General features: G+C 36.4%; 1 protein-coding gene across 1 annotated transcript; it reads left to right on the forward strand.

Annotated features, from left to right (window-relative positions):
- Positions 1-2,000: 2,000 nt before the first annotated feature.
- On the forward strand, positions 2,001-11,578 carry LOC134528180 (succinate dehydrogenase assembly factor 3, mitochondrial). The gene is made up of 3 exons (XM_063361566.1): positions 2,001-2,124; positions 4,098-4,289; positions 8,845-11,578. Exons 2-3 carry the CDS (start codon positions 4,116-4,118, stop codon positions 9,019-9,021), a joined length of 351 nt encoding a protein of 116 aa, XP_063217636.1. The 5' UTR covers positions 2,001-2,124; positions 4,098-4,115; the 3' UTR covers positions 9,022-11,578.
- The last annotated feature ends 1,013 nt before the right edge of the window (positions 11,579-12,591 follow it).

A 12,591-nucleotide genomic window follows, 5' to 3' on the forward strand; every position in this document is an offset into this window, starting at 1 on the left:
CAATTTTCAACATCACGTCTAAATATTGTTATGGCATAGAATAGACCAATATGTATGAAGTGAGTTAAAGTTAACTTGTTATTTAGCGCGAGTTATTTATATTGTGATGCATGGACGCGATAAATTACTATTGCTTAATGTTTAGTATAAGTCCTTTATTTGCTCTGGTTGCGACAGAGAAGTTTTTCTCCATTTAAATGGTAGGTGAATGCCAGAATACTAACAATATCGGTCGCGTCCGTCATTATATTTTTCTATTTGGATGCTGCTCAAAAATATTAAGGCGTTATATTTTTGAGGAAATTTCTCTTGTAAAGGTTTACAAGTTCGAATATCATGTACGCTAAACAGTTATAAATGATTAAACAAACTCTAAAACAATTATTTAAATATATTTTCAGGTTACTGAGCATTGTTAATTTATTTTGTGTGTCAGGTAATTTTTGTTTCAAATATCAAACTCAAAAAGTGTTCATAGACAAGTTAAGGTAATACGGAAGCAGCTTAACCAATAAACAAACTTAAAAAAAATAATTAAATAAAGACGTTGCCCGTCAGGCATTTCTGCGGTTAAAATTTTGTCCGTCTGTCGAAAGTTAAACTTGATAAGTGCTTTTACGGACGGACAGATGAGACGGATCTCTGAATTTGACCGTGGAACGAGCTGTATAGGTATGCCCACACTGGTGCGTTTTTACTTGCGTCAAAGGCATGCGTCCAGCGCACGGAGGAACGCAACTGGCGAATGTGTTGTTGCATGCGTCATCGGAGTTGAACGGGGTGAGTGAACGTAGCGCACACAGTGTTGAAAGCTGATCCGTACAAGTCGGGGATTTCGTGCGTCTTTCCTTGCGCTTTTGATATTTTTGAAGCCATGTCGTCCGCGGTTGAGGAGACTTTAAATTTTATAGAAGACTGTGCAAAAAGTGTCCTGCTTTGTGGGGTGTTTCCTCAAAGTTATATACAAACAAAACCGTTCAAAACGACGCGTTAAGTAACTTGGGAAAGAAATTAATATTTTTGTACAAATATACATGTATTTTCCATACAAGAAACCAATTCGAAAATATGTGCATTATTATTATTATTATTATTATTATTATTATTATTATTATTATTAGCGAGAATATGAACTTTTGTACCACAACTAGATTTGCTTGAGTCGTTGCTGCGCGGATGGGCGAATTAATCTCCTCGCATCTATAAAGACTTAATGGTGTTCAAAAGTCATCAATGCCGGCTTCTGGCCGCTCACTATCAGCTCGCCTGTGAATATGAACTCGAGTTTTTGAATTTTGATTCAACTTCTGTCGGTCCAAATCCGGGAATTTCGAGCTCCTCAGAAATTCTTTTAGTCGCTGCCATTTTCATATCTCGGTCTCTGTGTTCTTCAATATTTGCAAATTAAAAAAACTTGTTCAATATAGCGTACAATAAAAAAAAAACGCACAGTATATATATTGCATTTTATAGCACGAATTTGCGTCCCACTTGCTGCCGTCTTACATTGGAGGAGGCAAACTCACGACTAAAAATCAAACACGTTTGATATAAGACCCTACTTCACGCTAGTGCGTCACATCCCGCGGAAATACGGTTTGACGGAAAGTTCTGGCTTGCCTGGAACTCCGAACTGTGATTTTAAACTTTTTTTTGACTGTTGTGTGTGTACTTTTATCTATTTTATAGGCTATATTTGTATCTGTGTTACTTTTTTTTTTACTTTCAGGACAATTTGACGTATGCCATACTGCTGTGCAAAAACATTTAAACCAATGAGTCAAATGGAGAAAAAAAAATCAGTTTTGACAACCCAGATCAACTAATGAAACGAATATTATATATGTTACGAACTGAAAACATATATATAATATTTAAAACTTTACACAGAAAAAAAGGAATAAACATACAAAAACAAATAAAAACCACAAGTTACCTATAAATACACAAAAAAAGAGAAGTAACCATTATTTTGTTAATCTCAATTTTATCAATAAAACAGTTTTAAGCAGTTGGTACATTCTGCATAAACTTGTTTGGATAAATTAGATCGTTAAAAATTTAAAATATGGCGATTGTTATGAAAAACAGTAAATAAGCCAACAGAAGTTCAAAACTTCGCAGGTAAAAGACCACTTGTAATATATAAATGCCCCTGCCAGAAAAAAAACTATGTGGCTAATCTTAATTTAAAAAATTCACACATATTTACGTATTTTTAATGTAGCTAAAGTAACTTAACCAACCTTCACTCGATATTTTTAATTTAGTTAACGTTACATAACAAACTTTTCATTCGTTTGAGATCTATTTTTAATAAAACATAAGCTATCTTTTTCTAATTTTATACTATTTTTAATGTATATAACCTAACCTTACTACTAGTTAAAATAGTAATATGTTAGTAAACTACTAAGAAATTTTCCTCATTTTTCAAGTAAAAATGTAACAATAAGCAATATCCTATGTATAAAAAATAGGGTTTCAGTTTTAAAACTTGCATAGTATTAGTTCTGTATAGTAACAGCAGAATCTGGGCTAAGTTCACTGCACAATACCGTACTTACTATTTGTTGTAAATAAAGTAGGAAAAATTATGTCACGTAAGTTAGCTAGTGATAACAAACTTGAATGGAGGAATGCAGGAAAATATAGTATGTAATATTGGTGACAGTAAAAGCTGAAAGAGCACCGATACAAATGATAATTAGTAGCAGTTGTGGTATGATTAGGAATAGGGTCATTTCATGTCAAATCTCCTAGAGCCATGTGCTCCAAGGTTACAGATTTTGTTCAGATTTTTTTTATGCATACATACTTATAACATGAGTAACTGTGAATTATTTTAGAATTATTTAATTAAAACTGGAAGAATGTTCTCCGATGATCTTCACCAGTACTATTAAATTACTATAAAACCCACAATTTTCATGCTATCTAGCTCATTTAAATTGCAAATAAAAGCTAATATTCCATACTTTGTATATGTGGACAGAGAAGTAACAAATTCCATCACAAAAATTTTACACTGAGCATGGAATACAATTTTAAGCTATTTTGCTCCTTTGCTCGCGCTCAATACCATAACTCAACAACCACAACGAGCACTAGCTTGAAAATTTATTTTGACATACACATTAGCATTAGGTAACTATATTTGAAAAATGAAAAGGGTGTTTTTTGTGGTTTTTAATTAAAACTCTCTTTTAGGTTCCCTTTCTGATAGAAGAAATATTCTAGATGCAATGTTTGTTCATAACTGTTATAACTATAAACTGTTTTGTCCCCACATTTTTGAAACTACTGGGATAAAAATTCCTTCTTTCAACAGTCGCAAACCGCCATTTTTATGTACTTTATATGACTCATGATATAATTTACAGATTTATTACCAATTACAATAAATATGAGGAATTCCTAAAGACAACAAATAATAGAATAGGTATTCATTAAAAAAGTTTTTTCTTCAGCTCATCCTTAAATTCTCAAGTGTTAAATAAATAAAATAAATAAATAATTAACTATAAGTAAATAAAAATTATGTATTAATAAAGATAATTTATTTTCATCCACATCCGGAGAATTCACCTTTTTGATTTTGACTTGTCTTAATTTGTTTATTTCATCTCTTCCTGTAGAGAATGATTGTTTCATTAATCAATTGTTTATTGTGTCTGTGTCTTCTGTTTATTTTGTCCTTTGCATTTTATTTTTGTTTGTATCTTTTATTGTGATATGGTTTTTTTCATTGTTTTCATTTCTTTTTTATATCCCCGTGCACACCCTAGTACCCTCTTTATGAGGTGTTGGTGTGCATGTCACAACTGTAATAAATAAATAAATAAATAAATAAATAAATAAATCTCCCATGCCAATAGCACAACAGTATGAGATTGTTTACCTGATCACAACACTTATCGGGTAAGTTTGAAATGTCTCATACATTTCTCCTCCTTACAATCATGTACACGACTGTTGGGTAGGTGTGAAATAGATGTTAGAGTTACAGGATAAGCCTTTGTTTAGCTAAATTCACTGACCTGACATATATTCTCGTGACCAATCCCTGATGCTGGAACCCCTGCTTCATTTTGCAGCTGAAGAGAGCGGGGGGGATGGAGCCGGTCCATCTGCAGCGTGTCCGGTTGCTGTACAAGACCATCTTGAGGCTGCACAGAGGTCTGCCGGAGGAGCTACGCAAGATCGGTGACGGCTACGCAAGGGACGAGTTCAAGAGGCACAAGCAGTGCAACACTGCCGAGACAGCAGTTTTCATGTCCGAGTGGACGGTAATGTTCATTTCCTCGAGGCTTGCCCTTACACGCTGAGTTGGTTGTTGGTTGTCTTGACCGTTATTTGCGGGCTTTTCTTGCCAGTTTATCACAATAGCGCTTGTGCATTTGTTGATTAGTTACAAATTTCTCACCAAATACTTAGGTACTAAAGGTTGCTACCGATCTGTTAAAAGTCACGCAAATATTTGTTGAAAAAATTGTATACAAAACTTAATATTCTTGAGAGTATCATGATTAATTTACAGTGAAGTCCTCAAATAACAGTCATGACAAAAAAAAAAAAGAATTAACCAACATGGTGTGTGTGTCTTTACATTACAAACCCTACATTTACATTTTTACAGTGCTATTGCTTTTAATGTTTCACCAACTTGACGCCACTCCCGCTGCCTGTTTTAGTTTTTAATTAATTATTAGCGTTGTGAAATATCTCAGGGGTTTTAACGGGGGTTCGGCCTCGTGGCTGCAGGCAGGAGCACGTCTCGTTTCGAAAATTACCTGGGCTGTTCAGGCCACCCAGGACGCCTTGTAAATGATTAATAAACGGATTACAAAACACTGCACTTTATTCAACATTGATACACTGATTAGTCCCGGTACTGGCCGCGTCCGTTGTCGGACCGCTGTGACACACGTATAAATGAAGGCAAACGGTACGCGTGACCAGGGTAGGTTGCAAAGCAGTATCAACGGGTTGAAGCGGTGGCTACGTGTCCCTGAGCAGGATTCAGTACAAAGTCACGGAATTAGGATTGCAACAAATTATGTAGATATGAAAACAAATAGCGAAAACCCTGTGATCAGGGTGGTTTGCAGTCTAGCCTGCGGCGAAACACTAAAGTCTCGAAAAGTTACGTAATCACGTCAGCATGCGACGTACACATAAAGTCTCAATGAACGGAAGATAGTCACTTAAAACACACATTACAAATTGCACTAAAAATGAAGAAAGTTACAAGACGAAAGTTAGTCAGTATTACATAAGATTCTCGACGATAACAATTAGTTGGCTACTGAAGCCGAAAACTGCGTGCCAATATTACGCTGTCCTTAAACTGGACATGGCCTTACGTATTAAATTAAAGATCCCTGTTGGGAATAGATTAATAAGCTAAGAGTCGCACGAAGTATCGTGCGACTGAAGTGGGGTCGGCGCCGAGCTGATTGAAAGATTTGTAGAAACTTACACTATTGCTGAAATGTTGAAGAGAGACTAGAGTTGCTGGCCTGACGTTCGCGGAGCGTCCGACCCCTGAGAGCCCCCGATGGTAACTGAGCTCGAGACCGCCCGGCGGCCTCGCGCCTAAACGCGTGGAACGCGGGAAAACCGACCCGACCAGTTTTGGACTTAGAAACAAATTACACAACATATGCTTATAAGACAATTAGACATAATTTCCCTTACATGAACCCTTCTTTTAAATTGTTATTAATTTGGTTGTTTTTTAATTAACAAAATAATCAAGTGTTCAGTTAGGCGCATTGCCACACCCGGCCGGGCGCTGTCGTCGCCGCGGCGTTCGTTGCGGTGCACTTTCTTACACTTTGTGAAGATCACGCTCGGGCGTGTTCGACGCACTTCGGAGCCAGTGTTGTTGTGGCATAACGACCTTTGCGGACCAGAGGGAGCACCGGCGGTTGGCGTCAAACTATGCTGCAAGTATACTTCACTCAGTGTTAACACTGATACACTTGCTATATACACTTATTTAAACGCTCATGAGAGGCATGTGTGATTTTGGTGGCAATCATTGGTTTTGGAAAGTTGTGAATATTTTGGAAGAAAAATATTTTGAAAATGCAGTTTTTAAGTACCTCGCAAAAGAAAATTGTTCAGTTCATGCTACATTGTTAAATTTTTTTTATATGGTTAAGGAAATTTAGGAGCAAAAATCATTAAAAACAAGCGATAAATGCAAAAATTCTAAAAATTACTAGAACTAATGTTTAGCGTTTTTAATTGTTTATCAACACTATTTTCTCATTTTTAACATTTGGAACAGCACTTCACAACTAGTGAATTCAACTGAATCCAGTGGTAATAAAAAAAAAAAAAAAGAATTTTTTATGGAATTTAAAGTTTTTGCAGTGTTTTAAATATGACTGACACAATTTATTTGAACCTTTCACTTAAGTTATAATCACTCATACCTTCAGAATCCTAGCTTTTACTAAAACATCACACAGCCAGTAATTATTAAAAAATAAAAAAGTTCATGAAACTTAATGTACCCAAAGAACTCCCCTATTTTTCAGTCGCTATAAATCCTTAGCTTGGTTCATTCGTGCATTTAAGGTGGTTGGGCTTGTTTTAGAGATATCAATAGTCACAACGCTTCAAACACCATAACATGTGCAAATTTACACCACTATCTGAGGTTATGTCTTACTAATAAAAAAATTTCAGCAATTTATTACAATGGATTTACTACATATTTCTGTGTAAACATTGTTCTCTTATTTATTTACTTCTAGGGTTTTGACTACTGTATTTTGAGGCATATAAGATGAGAATTGTATGCTGGTTGGAAGAGCTTCTCATCTTATATTACAGTTTGTCTAAAGTGACAGTACGTATGCTGCTGTTGCACAGAGTAGGATTTTGAAAAGCTATTTTTAGAACTTCTTGATATAGCTTGAGTCTTATTTTGCCCTTCCATACTCACTCACAACTTCGGCCGCCAGTCGTTTTGGTTTATTGTCACTTGTTTGAAATGTTGCCACATTCCACTTTCACATACAAGTTGTTTGCTGTCAGAAAAATCCTTTTGGTTGAATGCAGAGGACAAGCTCAAAATTTGAGCTCCATGAGATTTTTGATATGTCCAGCTATCTGAAAATACTGAGAGCTCTTCCAACTATCATACATTTCTCATCTTATATGCCTGAAAATACAGTATCAGGAAAGACTGTGATAGCTGGAAAATACAATATCGGGTTGCACTTTATCTTCATTTCTCTGTCATATCTTTGAATATATATACTGTATAGAAGTCGCCAGCCCAGGTTAAAATTTCTAATACGGTTTGAGGTAGTTGGTTAATTCACCGCCGCAATCGCCACCATCTCTAGGGCATCGACTTGTGGTGGTCCCTAGCGGACAAGTGTCGAACTCTTCAAACACCCCTTCCCCACCCTCCCTCAAACATGCGTTGTCCTCCACCCACCCTCTACTCCACCTCTCATCCCTACAGTTTTGTGACGCACAAACTCCCGCTGAATGACCTTGAGCTGCAGTGAATGTTGGGTGGGAGGTGCGGGGGAATGACAGCGGGCGACAGTGCTGCGCTCTAACGTGCAAATAACAACTAAGACGATACAAGGCGTTACAGCAGCGCCCTGCAGCGGTGAAGTTCCCAAGCTGCTCATCATACGCTCCTGAAAAACGTAGAGTAAATCCTATCCACTCGCGACTTCTATACAGTATATAAAGGTCATATAGTGTTATGGTTACTGCTCAGATCTCATAGTTGCTCTATGCTCAATGACAAGACTATACAGAGTCTTGCGCTTAGAGGCTAGAAGCACCAGCAATCGTTGAACTTATCATCCCGCCTCACCTACACAAATACACACCTCACTAGGCTTGTCCCTTCATTTAGTGCAACTTGTCTTGGACTGGTTGTATGTACCTCAATAGAAAGAGATGGGCGGAAATAATTTGAACTATGCCTGTTAGAAAACACACATGACTTCAGAGCGATGATAACCAAGGCTGTTGGCGATAAATGTTTACTGGTTACTACAGTTGATGCCAAGATGGCTCAAGAGGTATCATCACATGCCAGTCAACCCTGATTTGCCATATGTAAATTTTGGCATGTTGCACAGTAACCCAAAAATACTGAAACTTACTGTATATACAATATTTGTATTGATTGGCTTAATGGCATTAGTAGGGGATATGATTATATGTTGAATTGCGATAAAATTGAAATTAACACCAAAAAGCGTGTGAAAACACTGCATAACACCGAAATTCAAGTTAATTAATACACCATATAGCACCAAAATGCAAGTTATATAATGGAATTAAGTAGCATTTAATCAAAACTTAATTAAAATCATAAAAAAAAAAGAATCTTTTAATATTTGAAATTCAAGGAATGTAGTTACACAAATTTTACCAAAATGCATGGATGAGAAAAATTAATTTAATTTGTTTTACTGTGCATCTCTTATTGAATCTTTTTTAAACCAAAAATACTCGCTAATTTATTTATAATGGTTCTGAATAGTTTTTTTTTGACCAATTTATTACAAATTATTTTATCATAAAAATGCAGCATATAAATTTTACCAACTTTTGGTGGAGCAGGCCTAAGTATCACACAACAGCTTTTTATAAAAATAAAAAAACAATAACACCAAAATCCTTTGTTCTAAAAACAAAATTGGACTAAAACTAAAAACATTAAATTTTGTCCCTAGGCATTAGTAAAATTCCCTCTGTATTACGTTACGAGTACTGTTTTGTGCTGCTGACTCAGACTTTTAAGTGTGACTTTGTGCAGTTGGGGTGGACTGTGTAGCAAACCCTTGCTTCCAGAGATACGTCATCCTGCTGGCACAGCAGCTCGGCGTGAGGGGTCCCGCGACGGGCGCCAGGCTCGGCCAGAACCTGGAAGATGCTCTGCTGGACGACATGAGAGATGACCAGGTACAGCAGCTTTACGACTTGCTGGTTGCAGCCACCGGGGGTCAGAAAGTCCCTTCCGATCCATGATGGAACTGTAATTCATATCGAGTTTTAAATATATAAGTTGGCTTTAAACCAACAATTTTTTTTTGCCCAGTGAAAATTTTGCTCTGTAATTTTTTTTTTTTTTCAACTTTAAATATTTTGGTAACTGCAATCTGGAAGTGTTTGATAGGTTTAATTTCCAGTCATTGATTTCATAACCTCGTACTGAGTGATCCGTGCTCACCAGCATACCAAACAGGAAAGGTTTTTATTTATTAAATTGGTCTCGTTATATTACCATCCACAAAAATATTACATACAGTAGAACTTAGATTATCTGTGGCCCGATTACATATTTTTTTTGGGGGGAAAAAACCAAGCCCATGAAATGTAATTCATTAGGGACAAGAAAGGAGTAAGACTAAAAACTACTTATTAAAAGTAGAAACAGGCAAAAAATGGATTATAAATAATTGCCCATTAGAAGAAAGACTAGTATTGTATAACCTAAATACATTTGAATTCAATTATCTATGATTTTCGCTTATCTGTGCTGACCTTCTCCCCCATTACAACAGCTAATCAAGGTTCTAATGTATTAATTTGTTGTGTAATTTAAACAAAATTAGGATTCTACAACTACCACCTACAGTGGTATCTCGCTAAAAGCTGAAAATATGTTTTGAATGATAAAACTCGGCTGCAGGTAACAGATGGCTAAAGCCATAATTATTTCACAGATTCTTTTTTCTCTAGATTAGGCTCTATTGTTCTTATATGATATCCCAGAACTCAATATTCCTGACCTGCTGGAGCTATGCTTCACCCATCTCTGCCCTATGAAAAGAGAGCTGGGCAGTGGGTGTCTCTGGACATGATGGTGTGTCTAAGTGTGCTGGCCCGAAGTGGATCTGGGTCTCCACAGTTCCCCTCGATGGGTTCTTGCTTAGCGCACCGAGGAATGTACATATGTTGTTCGATGAATCGCGGCTCCCCGAGAAACAAGTTCCGGAGGGTTTTAGTTGCGGTCTTCTGCCCTGGCCACGGGTTTGGAACCGCGAAGGTTCCGGCATCCTTCTTGACGAGGCAGGTCTTGAAGTGCTGAGGAATAGAAACCTCGTAGGCCAGTGGCGATATCTGTGATTACAAATTTTTGCTAAACAATCATGAAAAACCATACTATTGATGACAATTCTAAATAAAATAAAATGTGTTACACTTATAGGAGGATAAAAATTATTTGCACAACTTGTGCAGCAAAAATTTTTAATGAATAACTTTTGACTATTAATACTGCAAAAAAAAAAAAAAAACCCCTTGGTAATGTTAGTTATTTGAAAAGCTAGCTCATTTAAGAAATTATTATGCTAAGTTAGCATTTTATTTTTAAAAGTGTGAGTAGTCAGTTACTTGATTAAAAACTTTTGTTGCATAAGTTGTGCAAAGAATGTTTTCTTCAGAAAAGTATAGCATTTTTTATTTTATTTTGAATTGTTATCAATAGTAGTGTTATTCATGATTGTGTAACAAAAATTAGTGGTTACAGTATCTCAAAATTTGGTGCAAAAGGTGTTTTTTTTTTTTAAAAAACCCACAACATTTCTTTTTTTAATTTTGGTATTTTGTTTTAGAACAGTAATTAATTGGTCTATCGACTGTTCTCGGCTTGAAGTTGAGTTCTCGGGAAATCTGAATAATTAAGCCATCTATAGGTGCTCGTTGGGTGATACCAAGGACATAGGCTTTTCATATTGTGGACTGTGTCATATTTGATTTTGTCAACACTTCTTCTTGTGTATTGCTGGCTCAGGGCAGGGGTGGATCCAGGGAGGAGGGGGGGGCTGTGGTTCCAATTCAGACCATCGAGCCAGGGACAATGTCAAGAGTGAATGTGTAAGCAAATCGTGACATTTCTATACAAATTGATAATGCATTTGATAGGTTTGCACCAAGTGGAAATTGCAGACATAAAATTTAATCGTAATTTGTGACACTAATTAAAATGAATTTTCAAATGTGAATAATTTTTCAGAGCTGTTAACAAAGTGTCTACTTCACATTTTAAAATAAACTGTGTAATTTAATATACGAGTTGGAAATGTCACTATACGTACTAGTTAATACTTGCAGGAACTATAGTGTCAGTAACTGTGGTTATGTAGATATTCAGCTATGTTGTTTTTGTTGGTTTTAAGTGAACTTTGTTTCTGTCAATGTAGTAGTGTAAATGTCTATACCTTTTTAATTTTTTATATCATGTGAACTGCTAAATATAAAAAAAGCTGTAACTACACTTTCATAGCAATTGTAAATAAGACATTGATATTACACTTAGTCTCAATCAGTATATTTTTACTTATATGAAAAACACGGTAGTTACATTTTTATGAGTGCTGTTCCAAATTAGTAATATTCTTTATTTGTGGAGAAGAAAGTATGTATCAACCAAGTCTGAATTTTATCAGTGTTTAAACCATTTGTAAATAAATGTTGTTAAACATCAAAACATAACATCTCACTGCTTTACAAACACAAATTTTCTATGCCTGTAAGTAAATAAAAAACTTATTAAGAGATGAAATATTTAATGTACATTGTAGAACATGGTTTTCTTTTCAATTAACAATGCAGCCCCTCCCTTGTCGAGAGCACAGAATGAATTTGTGAAATCCTCATGCCTCTACAGATGGATGATTGGTAATATGTACATGGAATTGAACGGGAGATTGCCACCTACCTTTCCCCTCTTCGTACCATTATTGGAGAAATTTGCTCAGTTTACTCAGACCAGGATCATATTTCATGGGGGGAGGGGGGGGGGGGGGGTTTCAGGCGAAGATGCATTTAGTCACTGTTCATTGTGATTTACAACTGAAGTACGAGGAAAACATTTTAAAGAAATTGATTTTTTGCCTTGCAAACATCATTTCTGCCAATTGTTTGTGGCTGAATTACACTTTCTGGCCACCGATTCTTACATTGAATTGTGAATCGTCATGCAAGTGATGAAGTTACCCACCTCATCCCCTATTATTCCTGGTGCAACACAGAGAGCCAAACTCTCTATCACTGCCACTTTGTTCCCTTCCTCCTTGGCTGTCGAGCAATATGGGGGAGGGGGGGGGGGTGTTGGGGCTATTCTAAAGCTCTTTCTGTTTGCTTTGTGCAACAGCATGCTGTGAAACTCACCCATATTTATGAAAGTGATACGAGATAAGGTCAGTATGGATTTACTCCTGATTCTACAACCCAGGGAAATGACTCTCTAGGAATGGTACAAATTTTTGCTAGTAAAAAGCCAAATATTTATTTATTTTTTGCATTTATTTTGTGTTGTGCATGTTTACGTGCTCTTCACGAGAGCTGTACAACCCCAACAGCACGTGTTACATGTTACGTTACGGAGGTTTCCTGCTGGTAAGGGAGTATCTGACAACTGTGATCTGGTAGCTCTTGTCTGTCTACCCCCTTCATTGCTGGCCCGGCACTGTGCTGCAGCTGTGTCAGTTCCTTTTCCCTATAGTTCAGGTGATCACATCCCAGGGTATTGTTTTTTTCTGAAACGTGAGAATAGTAAAACTTGATGAACCCCACAACAATGTGTGGTTTGAA

This window comes from Bacillus rossius, chromosome 1, assembly GCF_032445375.1.
Source record: "Bacillus rossius redtenbacheri isolate Brsri chromosome 1, Brsri_v3, whole genome shotgun sequence".
Lineage (NCBI taxonomy): Eukaryota > Metazoa > Arthropoda > Insecta > Phasmatodea > Bacillidae > Bacillus > Bacillus rossius.

Excerpts from the sequence above, each read along its gene's own strand:
- LOC134528180 (XM_063361566.1), top strand. The coding sequence starts at position 4,116 with ATGGAGCCGGTCCATCTGCAGCGTGTCCGGTTGCTGTACAAGACCATC. Across the intron at positions 4,290-8,844 it reads TTTTCATGTCCGAGTGGACG|AGATACGTCATCCTGCTGGC; the intron begins GTAATGTTCATT and ends CCTTGCTTCCAG.